Source organism: Ambystoma mexicanum, chromosome 2p (assembly GCF_040938575.1).
Source record: "Ambystoma mexicanum isolate Mex_15411 chromosome 2p, UKY_AmexF1_1, whole genome shotgun sequence".
Lineage (NCBI taxonomy): Eukaryota > Metazoa > Chordata > Amphibia > Caudata > Ambystomatidae > Ambystoma > Ambystoma mexicanum.
Genome location: NC_090923.1, coordinates 1328854208 through 1328875541, shown reverse-complemented (window position 1 = coordinate 1328875541; position 21334 = coordinate 1328854208). Strand labels below are relative to the sequence as shown.

At 45.4% G+C, this 21334-nt stretch overlaps 1 protein-coding gene across 4 annotated transcripts in view; it reads right to left on the bottom strand.

The window, feature by feature from the left end:
• LOC138567460 (voltage-dependent T-type calcium channel subunit alpha-1H-like) overlaps positions 1 to 21334 on the bottom strand; it is a 1148189-nt gene that overhangs the window by 355128 nt on the left and 771727 nt on the right. For all 4 annotated transcript variants that reach the window (XM_069645666.1, XM_069645668.1, XM_069645670.1 and 1 more), the window contains exon 15: positions 19694 to 20131. In XM_069645666.1, the coding sequence (XP_069501767.1) occupies positions 19694 to 20131 (438 nt within the window). The remainder of the gene's footprint in view (positions 1 to 19693; positions 20132 to 21334) is intronic.

The window sequence follows — 21334 nt, the reverse complement described above, 5'->3', positions numbered from 1 at the left end:
GCAAGCATGGTGTGTTATTATGTGGCAAGACTGGCATTTTGGTGCTAATAAAAAAAATAGTTTGGACATGTTTTGCTATTGTGGCGTGGCAATTTTAATGGCAACAGCAATTGGACTATGTCCTTAGGTGGGGATATTGCATATATTGACTGAACCAGCATAGACATGTTTTCTTATAGTATTATTGCTGGCATTACTGGCACTTTCACATTCCAAATGCACTGCGCCTGAAGATCATCTGTCTGTTTTCCCATTGTCCTCAGCCCTAAATGCATTTGCTAAAAACTGCCGAATCGCCACCTAGGCCTAACTCTGTGTCTCAGCTGTAAATGTATTATATGCGCTTACTCTATTATTGTCTCCGAATTTCAAGGGCTCTGAGCAACCGTTGTTTTTTCCCATTTACCCACACTCCTTGGGGCTTTGAAACACCTCCCAGTGTATAGGCGCTTTATAAATAAACATTACCATACATTGGGCTTCATTACGACCCTGGCGTTAAGGGTTTAACGGCGCCGTAAAAGGTGTCAGCGCCGTTAAACCCTTAACGCCTGATTATGAGCTCCCTTTGCGGGACCCGACCTTAACGGCTGGTTTTTCCAGCCGTTAACGTAGGGACCCTCAAAGGGACCTTGGTGCTAAGTACAGTACCGCAATTTGCGGTACCGTTATTAGCGCCTTCCCCATTCCCATTGAGCCCTATGGGGCAAAAATGGGAATGGGGAAGGGCCATGGAGGAAGGGGGAATTACCGCCCCGCCAACCTTGGAATGGGGTGGTAATTCCCCCTTTCTCCATGGCGGACTCCGGCATGGACCATGGTGCTAATAGCACTATGGTCCTCCGCCTGGGTCGTAATGAGGCCTATTATGTGCAAAGTAAACATAAGTGTACTCTATGGGAATACTGACATATATTTGTGCAGCTTGCATGCAAAGGTATGGGCACAGTCAACGTGAACATGTTTTTATGGCATGCATTGTGGGCACAGGCATTATGAAAATGAGTTGGGGAATGCTTCTGTGCACTCTGGGTGATTTGCATCTATTGGATATTTTAGGTGTGCTGTACAATGCACCATTTTAACTCATTATTCAAAACAAAAAGGTTTATCTGTGGGAGAACCCCCCAGAACTCCACGTGGTTAGTTTGGGGTCCCTGGCTGTGGTTGGTCATTTGGGCATATTTGGGGAACTTTTTACGGCTTTCCAGTGAAAAAATTCACCAGCTGCCACTGCTAAAAGAAAAAAAGGTTTTATTTTCAGCACGGCCGTGTCCTCTACTTTTGGAAATAGACAGATGTTTTCTGCACAAGCAGGGAGGCTCGAGCTAGAAATAGAAGAACAAAACAATAATTCAGACTGCTCCTGTTAGAAGTAGAAAATATAACTTGTTCTATTCCTAGTACCAGCTCACACACATACATTTTTCCATTTTCAGCATAGAATGGCTTGGCAGCGTAAGCAATGTATTCCCTAGGCGGCAGGGAGTGTAGGCGCAGGACCAGTTTTCTGCTGGGGGGAATTGAAGTATGTGTGGCAGAGAGGAAGTAAACTGGAGGAGTGACCGCGTGGCGGTTTCAAAAATGTCTGCCCACAACCCCAACTCGTATATATCTGTGGGTCATTCCGTTTTTGAAGAGATGAGCTGTAAACATTCACGGTCATTTTGGGGCTGTCTCGAGCATGTCGCTGTAGAAAAGAAATATTGTGCACGAGATAAGCCTACGCAGGGAGTTTTCAAAAACGCATCCAATCATGTCTTCATAGGCCGCAGTTAAAGGGGCGGGGCTGGATGCAGTGTGTACTGGAGTTGTAGAGAAGGAGTTCAATTCCAGTAGAGGGAAAATAGACTGAAATTCATTGTACGAGTCCTCTGGTGGACTGCCCTATTAGTAAACGAGGGAATTTCAGTGCTTCTCAATGATCAGTTTGAACCCAGACTCAACGGTTCAATCTGACCAAACCCCAGCATGCACTGGCTTTCATCCAGGCACACACCTGTCTATTTCCCCTCCTCTCAAGGCATTACTGTAAATGCCACAGAGGTCTGTGTTATTACATTCATTGTAACCCCTCCCCTATTCAGCAGGAAATGGCTTAATACATTACTCACAGTTGTTTTTATTAAATAATTCTCACACATCCAAAATGACCATGGGCCTCATTACGCGGTAGGCGGTAAGGGATTACCGGCACCGGTTTTACCGGGCGTTATGGAAGGGACCCGTTGAGGGACTTCAGAGCTAATAGCGGGCCTGTTATTAGCTCCATCCCCATTCCCATTGAGCCCTATCGGGGCTCAAATGAGATTGGGGAATAGTTCCCAGAATGGGGATTTACTGGATCCTCCAAGGTCGGAATGACCCGGTAAGTCCCTATTCCGGGAACACAGACCCAGAATGCGGTAAGGGGGCTACTGCCTACCGCGTAATGAGGCCCCATCTCTTTGCAGTGTGATAATTGCTCCACCGCACTGTCATGATGAAATGACGGGTCAGGGGCTTATGCTAGACTATAAGGCAGTGGTCTTCAAACTGTGGCGTTTGCCCCCAAGGGGGCTGATAGGATGGCAAAGGAGGGCCCTGAGGCTCCTCAAAAAGGGAGAACCGTGACTGCTTTCAATAGAACATATACATGGCATCTGTGGGGCCCAGCAACGCTATTTTTACTCAAGGGGGAAGCTCGGCAAGAATATAAGGTAGCAAGGCTACATTTCTGTTTAGTTGGCTATTTTAAGGCAGTGTAATGAGTGACTCCATGTCATCGGAATAACTTTGAAGGTCATGTTGTTCTGGCATGTTAATCAGTTGTTACAACAACACAAAAAACTACAACTCCCAGAATCCATTGATCCATATGTTACATGAAAGCCCAGAACTGGAGAACACGTGGTCAGGTGGCATGGGGCCACCTTGCCAAACTATGCTGTTTAATAGGAGGCAGCAAGAAAAAGTTTGAGTAAGTAGTGGGGCGGGGGGGTGAACAATGTTGCTATTAATTATGTTTGTTGCTGCACTTTAAGATTTAGTAATGGGTCCAGGAGTTGGAAAAATTGACGGTTTGAAGGGTGAGGGAATGTGCTTACACAGACCACTTCCTTTGCTGGTGCATGTATCCAAGAGCAATTTTGCACGTGCATGTGTTATTTACTGTAAAAACATTGTATGTGCAAAGATAAAAAAAAAACAAGCATTAACAAAGCCACAAGTGTTGGCTTCAGTATAATGAAAATGTTTTCTTTGTTGCTACTGTCGGTGTTTACTCTCATGACCATGTACCCTCAGGATTTGCCTAGTGTTACAATTGCATGTCCAAGTTGCCATCACTTCATAGGTTTTGACAAAATATGTTAACATACAACCTACACTTTCAATTAAGAGTGACATTTTGGGAAAAATAGATTACACAGCAGCAATAGACACTTTTTCAGCAGCAACATTTAGGCAAGTGCCCTTCAATGATACTGATATTGATATTTTATTTATATTGCACTCATACAAAGGTGTTTCAGAGCGCGAAATTGAGACAATGAACAAAAACATGGGTTAATGAAAATGTATTCCTGTTTGTCATATTGTTCTATACATTGTATATTTATTAATTGTAAGTAAAAGTCCATAAAATATTATTGTGATCTTATGATTTTGGGAAGGGACTGCAGTGTGAGGAGCAACGTGGGCCGGGATGTGCTCACGTGTTTTGCGCTGTGTGCAATATTGTGCAGAAACTGCCCTGAAATTGCCTACTACAGGCAGCTGCTCGCAAACCCGTTCTGTGGGTCACAGGTTCGAAGCACAGCAAATCAGCTGAATGGATAAATGCACCCCAGAATATCTAAGCAATACAACCTCCCTCTACAATCCACGGAGGACACTTAGGTCAAGGGATCCATTGTTGCTAAGCAGCCCCCGGTCAGTATTTGTTACCAGAGGTGACAGGAGATTTGCAGTCTTCGGTCCAAAACTCTGGAACAGTTTACCGTAAAAGATCAGGCAGTGCTAGACACTTGCCCAGTTTTGGAAGGCCCTGAAAACCTTCCGATTGAAATAATCACAATTTAATTACCTGACGACTTCTAGTGACACAGAAATGAATCTACCATCTAGTGACTTCTTTGTATCTCTGATCTACATTGGCATGTATGTTATTCCAACTTCGCCTCTATACGGTTAAGTCCGTCGTGGGTGCGTTATAAATACTAAAAATCAAAATCTCCTTCTGAAGAGATTCTTAACCAACCTGCGGGTCTCACCTCAAAATCTCTGCAGAACAGGTCAGCATTTCATTCGTCTGAAGCTAAAAGGAGGAAAGTTGCCGGGATGTCTGAACATGACATATATAGTTAAGCATAATGTGTACAGTATGATGGCTTGGCAGTGTTTGGTTGCACTCATTAGCAGTGCCTGCACTAGCAGTTGATTTGATCATAAAACCACTTAACACCATTGTAACACCAAGTCTTCGTCATCATTCTCATCTTTCAAAGTGGCGTTGTGTACTCGAATTGTTCACACCTGTGGTGACGTGGCAAATAGACTGCAGAGCATTTTCCACTTAATTGCCTGTGGCCTCGAGGCAGTCATACGACGGTGTGACTATTCCACCACACAAATTGCTGTTGATGTGTGGGCGTAATGCGTGTTTACGCAACAAGTGCTAATGACGATGCTGTTTACTTCCAGTTCGGACCTGACGCGTCAGCGTATTTCTTGGCCCACCTCAGCATATTCACAATCTGCTCAATTCATACAGACCCTCCCTTGCAACTGATGATAATGATAATGATATTTTATTTATATCGTGCTCGTACACAAAGTGTTTCAGAGCGCGACAAGGCAAGGGAGGAGAACAAGGTAGAACAAAACAACAATCCTACTAGGCCCAGTGACATTGACAACGCACAAGTGCATGGGAGCGGGGGAGGGGAAAAGTGCATGGGAGGAGGGAGAAGTGGAAAGTGCGGAGCCAAGGAGAAACAGATACATAATAATAAATAAATAAATAAATAATAAAGGCAACTGATGCCCGATTTGTTTTTATTGGGGTATCTCATAGATGAAAAAAGAATTCTTAAATAGTCACATGGAAAATGAAGAAAACCCAGAACGATTTGCACAATGCAGGATAAATAAAAATAAAATTAAAAATAAAAAGTCCCAGAGGACACTTGAAGTAGAAGGTATGTTGGGCCCTCCGGCCACAGTTTTGTTGAGGGTAGGGAAAGCCAACTCGCTGCTCTCAATAATTCACATTTGCATCTTTTTCTGATTTCATGAAAAGAAATGTAATTAGTTTTGTCGCTCGTTTGTAAAAGGCGCCAAACTGGCAAATACAATTCACTTTAGTGCACCAGAAAGGTGAGGATTAGGAGAGCAGGAAGAGGCGACAGGGGAAGGAGGGGAGGCATATTTCTGTGAGGTGGGAGTGGCAGGTGCAGTGTAAAAGGAGAATCATTTGCATGCGGCCACATTCGACATTCTGGAATCTCCAGACCAACTGGAGGGGTGACTTTAGTTCGCATGGTGGCGCTTGATGACACTTGGGGGCCGATTCATGGAATCTCTTTCACGGTTCAAAGTGACTTTGCACTGCTGACACAAGCCCTGATTCATGGAAAAAATCCCAAAGTGCCAGTTGTCGCGGGACACTGTACGCTGGGCACTAACCCACAGGATGAGGGGTTGCTTTTCCTTTTTGTCTTCACACGCTTATTTATTTATTTTTATTTTCATTAATTTTTTTAAATTTATAAAGCGCACTAGCAGCCTAGGGGCATTGAGGCGCTGTTACAAGGGTGTGTCTTAGTTACATGCCACATACATTGCTACCGGTTACATTCAGTGCAGCAGTTAAGATGAGACAATACCTTACTTTCTTTTAGTTACATGAGTCATCAAGGATACAGTCAATGGATTGCGAGCAGTGAACACACGGTCATAGTAGGTGATGGCAGGTTCATACGAAAAGCATGGTCTTGATCGCTTTCATAGGAAGTAGAAAAGTAGTTGTTAACGGTGGGTGCACTGCAGTAGTAGTTTTTAGACCAAACTAGTATTGAATTTTCTTGCAATATTTTTGCCACAGAGGAGAACTGGCCCACCCCAATTCAAAATGGAAAAGAGAGCATGGAATGCAGGGGGTTCTGGTGTCATAGGCAGCACAGAACGCAGATAGGTGTTTTGTTACTACCTTTTTCAGATTCAGAGCTGAGGTCAGGTCCTTTTGAAGCTGGCTCCTGCCTTCTGGGCCTCCTTCAGACCATCCAGCTTCAGAAGTGCACATGTTGCTAGCACTTGCAATGGGACAGGTGTTGGTTCCTTCCCTGGGAGCACACTGCAAGACTGCAATGCTTCATGTAGCAGTTAGTTTGATACTTACAAAATTGGGTACTCCCTGTTTTTTGGTATCGAGGGGTCGACACTGTCAGATGGGAGACTTGTATAGCAGAAAAGGGGGGGGACAGGTTGACTACCTCTTTCTTGGCCCCTGAGACTCAACAGATCAGAAAAAGCCAATCTAGTTCATTCAAAGATTGTTTCAACCACTATTATGATGTTTCAATTGAGCATATTCATTTATTTTAATACATGTTTACCAAAATAGAACTAAAAAGGCCTTCAAAAAAGGTCCTGTATATACATCTAAAAATAATTTTTGAACCTGTGCAAAAACACTTACATTCTTAAATTTGACATTGCACCATGCCATCAAATTAAATCCAGTGAAGAATCACACAAAAGAATCAAGTTACAAGGGAAAAACAGTTTCAAATACTGTTAGTATATGTTGTCAGTTTGTAAGTTTAAGAAAAGATCTTGCAGCAAAGGCCATGATCATTCCTGCATAATTAAATGCAAAAATTAACCAAGGAGATGACTGTATTTACTTAAATATTCATATACAGTCTCTCTGTATGACTGTACAGGGTTGTTTTGGAGGTGTACTTCAGGTTGTGAATTCAAAAAGACATCTCTCTAGCACTTATATAGATTGAGAAGGAGAAAACCAGTTGATAACAGTTTCCTCAATTGTAGTCGACATATGTTTCGGCCATATTAACTCATACAGTTCACTCTCACAGTGCTTTTGGTCAGTGTTAGTTAAAGCCGTCTTCAGGACAAACAAAAATAATTTGGACGTGTAGTATATACTTCCCAAGTTTCAGACATCTTTACAAAATATTCTGTGTCTTTCTCAGATTTTTTCGAGACACATAGAAAAATTCGTAAAAATCTTTAGCGCCATCTAGCATGCTCGGGGAACAGGCGTGCTGGATAAATAAGGCCGGGGAGTAGGTGTAACCTTGCAGGGGGCTAAGTGACAGCGGGTGAAACTGAAATTTCAGTGCAGCTCAGAACAGCGGCTAAAACCGCTTTATATCCTTCAACATCAAGGACCATCCATGTCAACTACAGCACGGCAACAACACAACCGCAAGGTATGGTGACTATTGGCACTGAATACCCAAGAGCAGCTAGACAGCGCTAAAGATTTTTCTGAATTTTCCCCCACCCTATCCCCCGCCCCCTTTTTTGCAGTTAGTTTGAGCAACTGACGGTCTTTGTAGTCACTTCGTTCCCCAGCAACCCTCCTAGAGGTTCAGGGGCAGGACTACTCTTTCAATTGAAGAAGTAAGTCTTCCATGATTTGGAGAGGGGCTCCACTTCAGAGGTGTGTACACACAGAGGAGCTGCACTGAGTCAGATCTTCACGGTTCGAAAGAAAATCAGTAAATCGACAAGCTATGCTTGCGAGACACTTTAACAAAGGGAAGGATTTTGTAGTTTGTCACGTATGTTCTTTTTTTCCAGAGCGTTAGTTGTTAAGAGACTGTAAATGCAAAGATGCGAGAAGCTTTCAAACTCTTCTCACATTTTTGTACTTATTTAGGGATGATATAGGGTAAGTTAGTTAGGAGAAATTGTACAACAGTGCAGTCAGACACGCGGCGCAACCTAGGTCTTACCAGAGAATCAAAATGATTTCACTGCAAGGCCTACCTCTACAAGAGGAGACCCTTAGTCTGACCTTCCAGAGGTTGACACCGCTGTTGTCGGTATCCAGCAGCATGTAAGGCTTTCACTGTCAGTGGGGAGTTCCAGAGATATATTCTCTCCAGGCCTCTTGTGGAGGGTCACAGGTATTGCACCCCCTTTAAGGAGAAAAAATGACTAGGCCTAGACAAAATGATGGAGAGAAACAGATCCTGAGCTTGTAATTTTGTCTGATTCCTCCTCCCCACTCCTCCAGGAGTGTCCAAACTGTAGCAGAAATAATTCAATAGCTTTAGGTTGGATGCTCTGGGAGGTCTGTGTCGCTGGCACTGCGGACCTGACACAATGCAAGCAGTCATCACAGTATATTATACGCAACATTAGCATCTGAGAAAGGCACCCTAGGCCAGGAATGTGAGCTGAATCTTGCAGTAACAGCCCACATCCTATCATGGCCACCGGCGCCTCTCCCATGGGCTGCCGTCTTGCTTTTATTGCCCACATTCCCTGGCCCCCAGGAATCCCTTACTCCTGTGTCCTGCCCCCCACATGCATCACTTTCCTACCTGTCTGCCACTTCTGCGCTGGTATCATTTTCTTAGCTTCTTCTGTCTGCATCTTGGCCATGAAAATAGTGATGGGGCTAGCTCTTTTTCTATTTCCAATGGCCATCATGGTTTGTGGGATTTTTGAAGGGAACTCTGCATGTGCGTTGTTAAGATGGATTTCTGAACTCTGACCTGAAGGGGCAGAGGTTCAGAAGGCCAGCCTAGTTTCTTGGAACAGGGTAACCTCTGGACAGGCCAGACCAATCAGGGTAGCGATGGCGACGGTCAAGACAAAGTCTCAAGAGGGGTGAGGGTGACTGAAAGATCTCAATGAGCACACAAAGTAAGGACACTTACAAATTACTCCAGACAGGTGTTAGATTAAAAATATTGACACATTTATTACAAGGGCTTTGTAACATCGACCATAGCAAAGAATCACAATAATACTGAAGTAAACCAACACATCACAATCAATACAATATATATACAAGACCGAGGGGTCTAAGGAGTTAAAAGCACAAAATATGTGCACCTAGATCTAACACCTAGATGGGGAGGAAAACAGGCAGTGCAAGTAATCATTAGACCCAGTTCGACATCAGAAATACACCTAACTAAGAGGCAGTCCAAGCCCTATGAAGAGAGGAGCCTTATGCTCAATAGTACATGCACACGCTTGTGCCAATGGACAAAATAGGGTCTCTTCAAGGGTCTCTGACAGTTCAGGAAGGTAGATGAGGCGATGAAGAACAAGTCCCCACTACTCAAGCAAGACCTCCACTTGCGGGCAGAGGCAGGGTGAGAGTGCGGGATGGAGCCGCCATTTCACAACAGCGGTAGAAAAGAAATGGGTTCCTGCGCTAGGGGCCACCGGTTGGGGTCGGGACTACTCACCGGTCCCCGACGCAGGCAGACCCAGACTTCGCCAGTTTAGGTCACTTTGCTGGCAGGTTGGCATGCGACAATCAGGATGTCTCGACACTGTGTAGTTTCCGCGGTAGCAGTATCCAGGGTAGAGGGGGTCACCAATGCAGCGAACGTGCACAGGTCGTTGCCACAGCAGGGCAACACGGCAACCACATTTACTCAGGTCCGGGTGCACTCGTCTCACTTCAGACCTGGGAATGCCAAGTGTATGAAATTCAGTGTGAGGGTGCCGTGGACAAAGAACTAGTAATATGCCAAGTTTCGAGGGCTTCCCCGAAACGGCGGCAGTGACAGAGCAAACGTCCCGTGTAAGCTGGTCAGCCCACTTTTTGGCCCAGGGACACTTCCGAAGAGGCTTACTTGCAAGGTTTGATGAAGGTATCGGGAATAGTTGGTCCCACTATTCCAATGGGTCGAAGCGCCTTTGCAGACCTTCTAGGACGTTCAGATGCAGAGGGGTCTCGCAGGACAACAGCGGGCGCAGGGTGCCAAACCTTCCAGCGGGTCACCACCGGTTCCTTGACTCGGCTTCTTGTTGCAGGATACTTCGCTTCTTATCCTTTGTTCGTGTGAACTCCGGAGATCGACATGGTAGTGGTGTTTTCGGCCTCTTCTTATCCAAAGTTCCCTTCGCGCCAAAACGGAGAGGACCCAATGGGAGATCTGCTCACAAACACTCACTCCATACGTGGACCAATCATGGACCACAGTGGTCCCAGGCATTCAGGACAATCTAGACTCTCTGGCACCCAGGATGTTTATTGGGAACAGACATCCAGCCCACATCCTGGAGGCTCACACACTAGGCATGCAGAAGCCCGCAAAAGCATAGGGTTTCTTTGGAAAGTGCATGACCAAATAAGGACTTACCCGGGTCGACTCGACCTGGGGAAGGTGAAGGGGCAAGATGGCCAAAGGACAGGACAAAGAACCTTGTGGCATGGCCATTTTGGAGCCAGGCCACCTATTTGTGCCAAACACGGTAAGCGCAGATAACATGACAATAAAGGGTTCAAAACATAAGATAAACGATAGCTGCCACCAGTCCTGTCCGTGACACACCTGCACAGTTCATAATAAGTCCAGCGAGAGTTTCTAGGGCCTTTGGAATGACTAGAGACCCAAGGGTGTGGTAAAGTAAGTTACATTGCACTCTTGTTTAATGTTGCACAAAAGCTGCAACATGAGGAAAGGACTAAGGGAAACGAAGTCTCCCAGTACTGACTGTCTTAAGGGCATGTCAGTTTCCCCATAAGAATTGAGCGAAAGCCCAGAGGAGTGCGGCTGAGGGCTGCGCTACTCTGGCAAAGGTTAGATCAGGATGTAGAACAGCAGCAAAAAGTTTGGGGGTTGACACATGGAGAGAAAACTCCATTCAAATATGAAATCTTTCCTAACACTCGCCCTCCCCAGACTAAGGACAGGGGGAACGAATCCACCCCTGGATGAGTTTCTTGTTCCGGTCGGTTAAACATTCTGGACAACCCATCAGCATTGCTATGTTGGACACCTGGCCTATGCTCAATAGTGAAGTCAAAGCCTTGCAGACCAATGGACCACCTAAGCAACTTTGGATTCTCTCCCTTCATGTTCATTAGCCACTTTAAGGGCTTATGGTCTGTTTGCACAGTGAAGTGGGTCCCATAGAGGTAGGGCCTCAGCTTCCGTAGGGCCCACACAACAGAGAAACATTCCTTCTCTACTGTGGACCATCTGAGCTCTCTGTCCTGGCGACTATTGAATCCAATAGGGTGTTCCTTACTCTTCTCATCTACTTGCGATAGTACTGCTCCTATCCCAGTGTCAGAGGCATCTGTCTGCACAATAAAAGGTCTTTGGTAATCAGGGGCCCTGAGAACAGGGGCCTGGCACAAGGAGTCTTTTAAGCCATTGAAGGCCTTCTCACACTCTTCAGACCAAGTTACCTTCTTGGATTTCTTTGGAGTAGAGAGAGCAGTCAGAGGGGCAGCTATGGTGCCATAGTCTGCCATGAAATTTCTGTAGTACCCAGTGAGTCGTAAGAAGGCTCTCACTTGGGTCTGTGTAGGGGGGGTAGGCCAGTCTTGTACTGCTTGTACTTTACTGGGTAGAGGCTGTATCCTCCCTCCACCTACTTCATGTCCAAGGTAAACCACTGAGCCTTGTCCAATCTGGCATTTACTGGCCTTTATGGTCAAGTGGGCCCTCTGAAGAGCCTGTAACACAATCCCAAGGTGTTTCACATGGTCTTCCCAGGTGGCACTGAAAACAGCTCTATCATCCAGATATGCAAGACAGAATTCGTCCAACCCATGCAACACATGATTCACAAGCCTCTGGAATGGGGCAGGTGCATTCTTCAACCCAAAGGGCATTACCCTGAACTGGTAAAGGCCCTCTGGTGTTGAGAAAGCTGTCTTCTCCTTGGCATGTTCTGCAAGGGCTATTTGCCAATAGCCTGCAGTGAGGTCAAACGTGCTGAGTTACTTGGAGGTGCCCAAGGTATCCACCAGCTCATCTGTTCTCAGCAAGGGGGGTGCATCTGTCTTGGTGACAGCATTCAGAGCCCTGTAATCCACACAGAATCTCAATTCAGAAGTACCTGCTTTTGGAACCAAAAACACAGGGCTGGACCAAGGACTACTGGAGGGTTCAATCACCCCAAGATCCAACATTTTGTTGACCTCTGTCTTAATGAAAGACCGTACTTTGTCTGACATTCTGTATCCCCTACTTTTGGTAGGTACACTGTCTCCTGTGTCTATGTTATTTTTGCACCAAGGTGTCAAACCAGGGGACTGTGAAAACAGGGGTGAAAATTGCCTAGGCAAATGTTTCACCTCGCCCTGCTGATCAGAAGTCAGGTGAGGGGCCACTCGGACACACTCAATGGAGTTATCTGAAGGACTGCTTTGGAATAGGTCAGGAAGAGGTTCAGACTTCTCTTCCTCAACATCTGAACCCAATAGCAGTGCTGCGATTTCAACTCTTGGGATTAAAGCCTTCAGCCTATTTACTTGGAACACTTTTGGAGCCTGTCTAGGCCTTCCACGGTCCACTAAATAGTTGACCTCACCCAGTGACTCCATCACTGTGTAAGGGCCGGACCATTTATCCTGTAAACCCCTAAGCCTTATGGGATTCATGATCAGGACTTTCTGATCAGGTGTAAAGCTAATGAGAGAAGCTTTCTGGTCATACCAATGTTTCACCAGAGCTTGTCCTGCCTTCAACTTGTCACTAGTCAGACCCATCAGGAGTACCATCCTTATTCTGAGCCCTAACACATAGTCTACTATGTTGGTAGTATTGGGGGGAGTGGGCATCTCCCATCCCTTTTTGACTATGGCTAAGGGTCCCCGCACAGGGTGACCAAACAGAAGTTCAAAGGGGCTGAAGCCAACTCCTTCTTTTGGTACCTCTCTGTAGGCAAACAGTAAGCCTGGTAAAAGAAGATAACATTTTCTTCTTTGAGGTTCTTCCAGAGCCCCAATCAAACTTTTCAAGGTCCTGTTAAACCGTTCCACCAGACCATTGATCTGGGGGTGGTATGCGGAGGAAAACTTATAGGTGACCCCATATTCCTTCCACGTAGCCTGCATATACTTTGACATAAAGTTTCTGCCTCTGTCAGAGACAACTTCTTTAGGGAAGCCAACCCTAGTAAAGATGCTAAGTAAAACTTTTGCAACTGACCTGGCAGTCACAGTTTTCAATGGGATGGCCTCAGGATACCTGGTGGCATGGTCGACCAGCACCAGGATAAACCTATTGCCTGAGGATGTTTGGGGGTCAAGGGGACCAACAATGTCAATCCCTACCCTCTCAAATGGTACCCCCACAACTGGCAGTGGTACGAATGGAGCTTGGATTGTTGAACCACTCTTACCAGATAACTGGCAGGAGGCACAACTCCTGCAGTGACTTTCTACTTGCACCCCCATCTTGGGCCAGTAGAAGTGCATGGATAACCTTTGCTTGGTCCTCTTAATACCAAGGTGACCAGCAAGGGGCACTTCATGCGCCAGCTGCAGGAGGATGAGTCTTACAGCAAGGGAAACCACCAACCTCATTTGGTCTCCTTCTGTAGACTCTGTAGGCTCACTATACAGGAGCCCACCTTCACAATAAATCCAGTGCTTCCCAGGAGGTGCACCCTCAAGCTGGGAGCAGGCCTGTCTCCTTAGGCCTTCCAGAGATGGGCACTCACGTTGGCCTTTACTGAATTCTTCCCTGTCAGGACCACCTTCTACTAATCGTTTAGTTCAGAATGGCCATTAGGGTCAAATACTTCAGGCATCACCACCTCCACGTCAGGCCCTGGTGATTGACCAACTACCTCCACCTCAGTGGTAGGCGAGTTAGGGGGAATATTTTCTTTCCCTCTTTTTACTTTTTTGACTCCTTTAGCCTTGGGTTTCCCCTTTGGCTGGGCAGGGCATTGGTCTTGGCCAGTGCTGCCCTCATTTGAGACCTTGTGCAGGGTCTGTCAGCAGTGTCTCCCACAAGCCCTAAAGCTCGGAGATCATTGCCCAACAAGACCTTTCCTGGGACACTCCTCTAAATATTCACTGGAATCCTGGTGCTGTACCATTGATAGTAAGATTTACAGGTATTACTGGGAACATGAGAGGTGGGCCTTCAGCCAACTTAGTGGGCATCAGAGTAGCTCTGGCAACTTCCTTTGGGTCTACCAAGGTAGAATCCACTACAGTTCGACTGCACCCACTATCCCTATGAGCTGGAGTATCTACTCCATTGATCAGCACACTGTCCTAAAAGTAGTGCTTGGTGTTATCTGGAATCCTAGCATAAGCCTCTGAGACTTTAGGCTCCCAGGAACCCAGGGAAACTAAAATTACCTCCGCTTCTATCCCACTGGGGAAGGAGTCTGAGGAGAAGGATGCTCCGGTAATCTCTTCTTCCTTGTAGGAGGAGAAGGCCAGATTAGCAGAGTGGACCCGCAAGGTTTTGACCTTACATCTGGGATCCCCCATCATGTGGTCAGTTGCTCCACAAGCAAAACAAGATCCATTGGGTCTGTTCACATAGGGAGGCTTACTCTAACCAGAGTTCGGTTTCGGAGGCTGAACCTCCGCTACCCTCTGAATTCTCTTGTGTCTTACCCTTATTTTTCTTTTTGTGGCCCTTTTGGGAAGAAGATTAATCAGCTTTCCCACCCTCCTTATCTTTGGAATTTTTTCCTTCCTCCTGCTTACCAGGATGAGTCTTGTCCTTATGGGACACTCGATGTGACACCCATAAATCTGCTGCAATGGCTAGCTTCTTAGGATCTATCTCCTTGGAATTGGCCAAATGCTGCTTAATCTCAGGGGAAGAAGATGCAAAAATATGATCCAGCATGACAAGACTTATCATACCTTCAAAGGTGGAAACCTTATAATCTTCGACCCAGCCAGTCAAGTTTTTTAAGGATTCAGTTATATAAGATACCCAAGTACCACCTTCTTTTTTCTTATACTCTCTGAATCTTTTTAAGTATTGGGCAGGAGTCTTTCCAAACTTTAAGATGAGAGTTTGCTTCAACTTTGCAAAATCTGCTCTCTCTCAGCTTTCGAAATTTCCATAATGGCACTGCAGCCAAAATGGGGTAGTCTGCTAAGTAACCAGTCAATTTTATCAGCATTGTCAACTTGTTGAACTTCACATGCATACTCAAATGTATTCAGCCAGTCCATAATGTCATTCTTTTCCTCATACACACTGAGCAGATCTTTTGGAAACCTTGGATGAGAAGAGGCCCCAGACCCATGTCCAGGACCCTTGGATCCATTGGCAACTTGAAGCTTGGCCAGTTCCAACTGGTGATCCCTGTCTTTTTGTTTTTTTTCTGCCTGCTCTATCTTTAGTCAGGCCATGTTGAACTCAAGCTCCTTCTGCCTAAACAGCAGCTCTTGTTTCTTGAAGTCAAGTATGGCCTCCCCATCAGCACTGGCAGAGGAAACATTCGACATTACATCCTCCATGTCCTCATGGTCGTTGTGGATCAGTGCAGCGGTAGAACCATCAGTTCTACCAGTGAGAGCAGCCCCACCTCCTTCTGCACTGTCCTCGGAAGCTGTAGCTCTAATTTGAGCTTCTTGCCAGTCCATGATTCTCTGGACTTTTGTGCCTTGAGAGGAAACACCTCTCTCAACACACATCTTTCTTAATGTGTCGGATTTCAAAGTATTTAAAGTTAACAAGGTACTTGTTTCCATGCTGTTAGATAGGACTATGGTCTTTTAAAAGTGATACTACGACAATTCACTATGTGTTATGGTAGTAATAACTCAAAATGCATTCGCTCGTGCGCAACACTGGATTCCTTCAGTCCTATCCCACCGCTGTACACCAATTTGTTAAGATGGATTTCTGAACTGTGACCTATTCGTGCTAAGCGCGGTAAGCACGGATAACATGGCAAAAAAGGGTTAAAAACATAAGATAAACGATAGCTGCCACCAGTCCTGTCCGTGACACACCTGCACAGTTCATAATAAGTCCAGCGAGAGTTTCTAGGGTCTTTGGAATGACAAGTGACCCAAGGGTGCAGTAAAGTAAGTTACATTGCACTCTTGTTACATGTTGCACAAAAGCTGCAACATGAGGAAAGGACTAAGGGAAATGAAGTCTCCCAGTACTGACTGTCTTAAGGGCATGTCAGTTTTCCCATAAGAATTGAGTGAAAGCCCAGAGGAGTGCGGCTGTGGGCTGCGCTACTCTGGCAAAGGTTAGATCAGGGTGTAGAACAGCAGCAAAAAGTTTGGGGGTTGATACATGGAGGGAAAATTACATTCAAATATGAAATCTTTCCTAACACTAAAACTTGGCATACTGCTAGCTCTGTGTCCATGGCACCCTCACACCGAATTTCGTACAATTGGCATTCCCAGGTCTGAAGTGAGAGGAGTGCGCCCGGACCCGAGTAAACGCGGTTGCTGTGTTGCCCTGCTGTGGCAACGACCTGTGCACGTTCGCTGCTTTGGTGACCCCCTCAACCCTGAATCCTGCTACCGCGGAAACTACACGGTGTCGAGACGTCCTGATTGTCGCATCCGAACCTGCCAGCAAAGTGAACTGAACTGGCGAAGTCTGGGTCTGCCTGCGTCGGGGACTGGTGAGTAGTCCTTACCCCACCTGGTGGCCCCTAGCGCAAGAACCCTTTTTTTTTCTACCGCTGTTGCGAAATAGCGGCTCCATCCCGCACTCTCACCCTGCCTCTGCCTGCAAGTGGAGGTCTTGCTTGAGTAGTGGGGACTTGTTCTTCATCGCCTCATCCACCTTCCTGAACTGTCAGAGACCCTTGAAGAGATATATATATATATATATATATATATATATATATATATATATATATATATATATAGTATTGATTGTGATGTGTTGGTTTACTTCAGTATTATTGTGATTCTTTGCTATGGTCGATGTTACAAAGGCCTTGTAATAAATGTGTCTATATTTTTAATATAACACCTGTCTGGAGTAATTTGTAAGTGTCCTTGCTTTGTGTGCTCATTGAGGTCTTTCAGTCACCCTCACCCCTCTTGAGACTTAGTCTTGACCGCCGCCATCGCTACCCTGATTGGTCTGGCTTGTCCAGAGGTTACCCTGTTCCAAGAAACTAGGCTGGCCTTCTGAACCTCTGCCCCTCCAGGTCAGAGTTCAGAAATCCATCTTAACCTGCGTTATTCACAAAGCTGATTTCCCTTTTTCAAGACAGTTGTTGCACCTTGGATGTTTTGTCGGGCCTATAACATCAGCTAAGCCTTATGAGCCGGGTGCGTCCTGCCCCCCCGCACTAACAGTATATTGTATAAAGTCTGCATGCAGGCGGGCAAAGGCCATGATGTCATGAAGGGGTGTGGATGCCTTGAATAGTCCTTTTATGGCATATGGGTTCCAGCCTTGAGCTTCATCTGGAAATGTGACAGCTAACATGGAAAGGATATATACAAGTATCTCATAATTAGGGCTCCCTGTTTTCCGTTTTTACTGATTTCTACACATAAATACAAGTGGAAAACAATCAATTTCCTGTAAGTATTTATTTATAAAAACTGAAAAAAACAGAAAACTAGGCATCTTGTCTGTGTCCGTTTACCCAACGACGGGCATTACTGTCAGGAACCAGGATTGGAAATGCTGGAGTCGCTGGAAGTTCCGACAGTGAGGATCTTTCTAGTCCTCATCCAACATGGCGCGGTGCCTTTAAAGGCAGGCTCCGCCCCCCTGCTCGGCGCGTTGTATCTGTTGCTGTTTCATTCAACGCTCTGAGTGCCGCTTACTCGTTTCTACGTTCCGTGATTTCTGCTCCTTCTACAGCCCTCCCGTAGCAAGCCTGAACTACGCTCGTTTCCTTTCCTCTTTTACCTATCTTTCCTTTTTCTGTGTTACCGTCTTCTTACCTTTGCCTTCCTTGTTTCCCAGTCTACTTTCACCCTATTCTAACTTGTCGCCGTCGCTCTCTACAGTCAAAACTACTTTCGTTTGCTTAGAGCGCCTTCCTATCCGCTCGACTTCCAACCCAGCAGTTTTGGTTCGACTTCCTACCTTTTGAACGCGGTGCCACTTCCTCGCCCCGTGTTCCGCTACTTCTTTTCTGCTGTCTTTCGTCCGCTGCCAGCTCGGCAGCACCCTTCTTACTTGATTCTGTATCCTCAGTCATTTCTGTGCTACTGCTTCGCTCACCTCCGCGAGGTTTATCTAGTTTTACCCTTGGATTGTATTTTCACATCTCTGGATCCCACGACAAGAGTTGCAGAACATCTGTGCCATCTCTTTGACTCATCATCAAGACCATCTATGAGCTAGGGTTTTTTCTGCCTTCGTGCTTTTTCCCTAGATTGGAGGCTCGCCCCCTGGGGTTCCCCTAGGACAGGTCTTTGCCTCTGTCAAGGTGGCCTCCGGAGGGGCCAGACCTTACCTACACGAAAAGAAGGTTCGAGCACCCAAGGGCAAGGGTGCAAGGATTAAAAAGAAACCCCAGAAGACCGAAACAGACCGTCAAGGATCCACCTCAGGAGAGTCAGGTGAGGAGAAAGGGGAGGTAGACTCAGATCCTGACAATTACAAATCAATAGAAGCACACGCTTAGAGCGTGCAGAGTGTACACACATGAGGCGATTTCCCTTTGAAGCAGTTTAAAGGGCTGCAGAAATGCTCCTCAGCTCTGGATTCATCACAGGGTCAACTGTTTTAAATATCATCAGTTCATTTTGCAAGAGTTTGGTTTGATGTGCAAGGTCAGTTTGTGTTTCGGAATGTGTGAGTGTATATTTATCACATATATGCTTGTGTGGTGTGAGGGTGTAGAATTAGAACAAAATAGAGATTAATTTGATGGGTCCCAATCCAGACCCATATCGGTCATAATGTACAAGAAAAACATTAAATGCTGTCTATTGAAAGCATTGCCAATGCTAGCAAAGGTGTGCATAAACCTTGCTTTGATTTGGATGTGTCCAGAGCCCTGTGTGTGGCATGTGTAATAAACCCCCAGCTATATTTGGGGGTGGTGGGGAACTTGCATGGATCTTCAGTAGCCCAGCTCTGTGGTTGTTCCATAACAGGCCTTCAAAGACTATGACAACCTTTCATTTGAATAAACGTGGGCACATACACATTGCAACACATTTCTTTTACAGAGCTTAAAGTAAAAAGAGATAAGGGACGATAGCTCAGGGGCAACACGCTCGCCTTGGAAGCAAGACGACTTGGAGCAACAAAGGTTCGATCCCTGGGTCTGCATTTAGAAACCTCTGGGTATTGGGCGCGTTATAAATACACAATTACAATAAACATAGATAAAATGACAAGCAAACAAATATGCATAAATACAGATGGAAATGCCGATGAAATAAGTACCATTAAGCCAGCAACCTTACTCGTAATCTAGTGCATAAGAGTCCGGAGAAAGACCACATACAATACAGAAATTATAATCGGACCACATCAGTAGTTTTCCACGTCATGGAAACTTACCTCTTTAAGACGAGTATGCTTGTCCTTTTTGCATAGACTCGCATAATAGCTTGGCAGTTAAGGAGTTAATGATCATATCACTTAGACACATTTTTCATACATTCAAAAGTTAAGTAATCTGAGTTCAAATAACACACAATAATATGTTAGGAGAGAATTGGGCAACACATCACATCAAACCCAGCTGCAAAGGGCCCTCCCTGTAGGTGTTCTAGACTCCTCCCCAGAATTAGATAAGCCACACTCCCTTTACTTACGTCTTCCATGTCGTCCTCATAATCCAAAGGGTCCTCCTTATGGTTGTCAATGCGCATGAAGAGCTCGCTGGGCACGTGCACTATCTTCCCATTGCAGTCTGGGTACTCTGCGGGCAGCATGGCGGCCACCGGGCCGATGCTGAGGGAATGGCGTAGTGTGGGCACCTGGAGGCGCTCTGGCATGTCCATGGAGGCCCGGGTATCTAGCGACTCGGCGCGCCTGTGGAGGGAGAGCCGGCTCCTCGTGCTTGACTTGCAGTCCTCTGAATCGTCATCGGTGCTCCCCTTGCCCTCTCCCGAGAGCAAGGACTCCCTCTCCCCGGACTGGCTCTTCTTCTTGAGGCTGGGAGCTCTTCCCAAGCTATTCCAGCTGGAGCGGCGGCTCCCCCAGTTACTGTAGGTGCCCCAGGGTGGACAGGGAGAGCTGCGAAGACTAGACTGAGAAAACAAGAATAAAAATAAGTCCTCATTCATGTCTCGCTCTAAATATAGTCACACAAATTTATTTTTAAGGGATTATGGAAACAAATATTGTTCCAATCCCAAAATCGAAGTTCCCATGATTGTTTTTTTCTGATAGAAGGGATGAGATCCAACATGTGGCTCATTGCATGCAAGTAGACATGTTTGGCGGCTTTCTTTATGAACAATGTATACATATTTGTAAACAAATATATATATTTATTTTGCAAAATCATTTGGCTTTTTTCCAAAAGTTCTGAAATGAGACAAATCATGAACACGTATTTGCAAAGCCAAACGTTTTGCCTTTTGTGTAGGCATTTGCCAGGCTCTTGCAAAATGGTACTTACTACCTTGGCATAAGAAAGCTACAGGTGGCAAAAGGTCTGAATACCTAGACATATGAGGTCAGTCCCTGGCAATTACCTATCTAATGTCTTTCTTTTTTTTTCTTTTTTTTTTTAATTAGCATTTGGTTTAAAAAAATAACCCTTACAGCTTTAAGAAAGACCATCAAAACCAGAAAAAGGAGAAAAAAGAAAATTCACAATAAATTTAGAATTAAGATTAAGAGGGAAAGTGAGAAAGGAAATAACAATCATAAAAAATTGCCGAACAGTTTCCTCACTTCCCCTAACAATAATTCACGAACTCAAACTCCTATTCACAAGCAAGTTCTAGTTTATTGGTATACTTATAGCCAATATTGGCTTTGTATATCATACACAACATCAATTTCCGTCCATTACAAATATAAAATTACAAGTTTATAATTAAATAAAAGGCGGACCAAGACTCTCCCTCGTCGCTATACATCCTCTTTCTGCAAGCTAGAACTATTTGCTTTGCCACTGCTTGCATTTACCGGGACTTCAGTGCACCGAACAGGTGCAAGGACACACATATTCATATAAATCAAGTGGCTTATGGCACACTTGGGTAAGCCATTGTATTATCACAGGAACTCTTTTTCAGCTGCAAGTAAGCAGTTAACTTGAAGAAGACTGCTTAGAAATAACTATTGTAGTCGCTAAACAGCAAAGAGTTTATTGTTAGCCTGGTCATGGGTTGTCTATTAGCAGGCTAAAAACCCAAACAACACCCAAAAACCATGTTCCCCTATTAACATCCCATCTGCAACCTAACCGTACATCATGCAATGGCGATTGTAAGTACCAT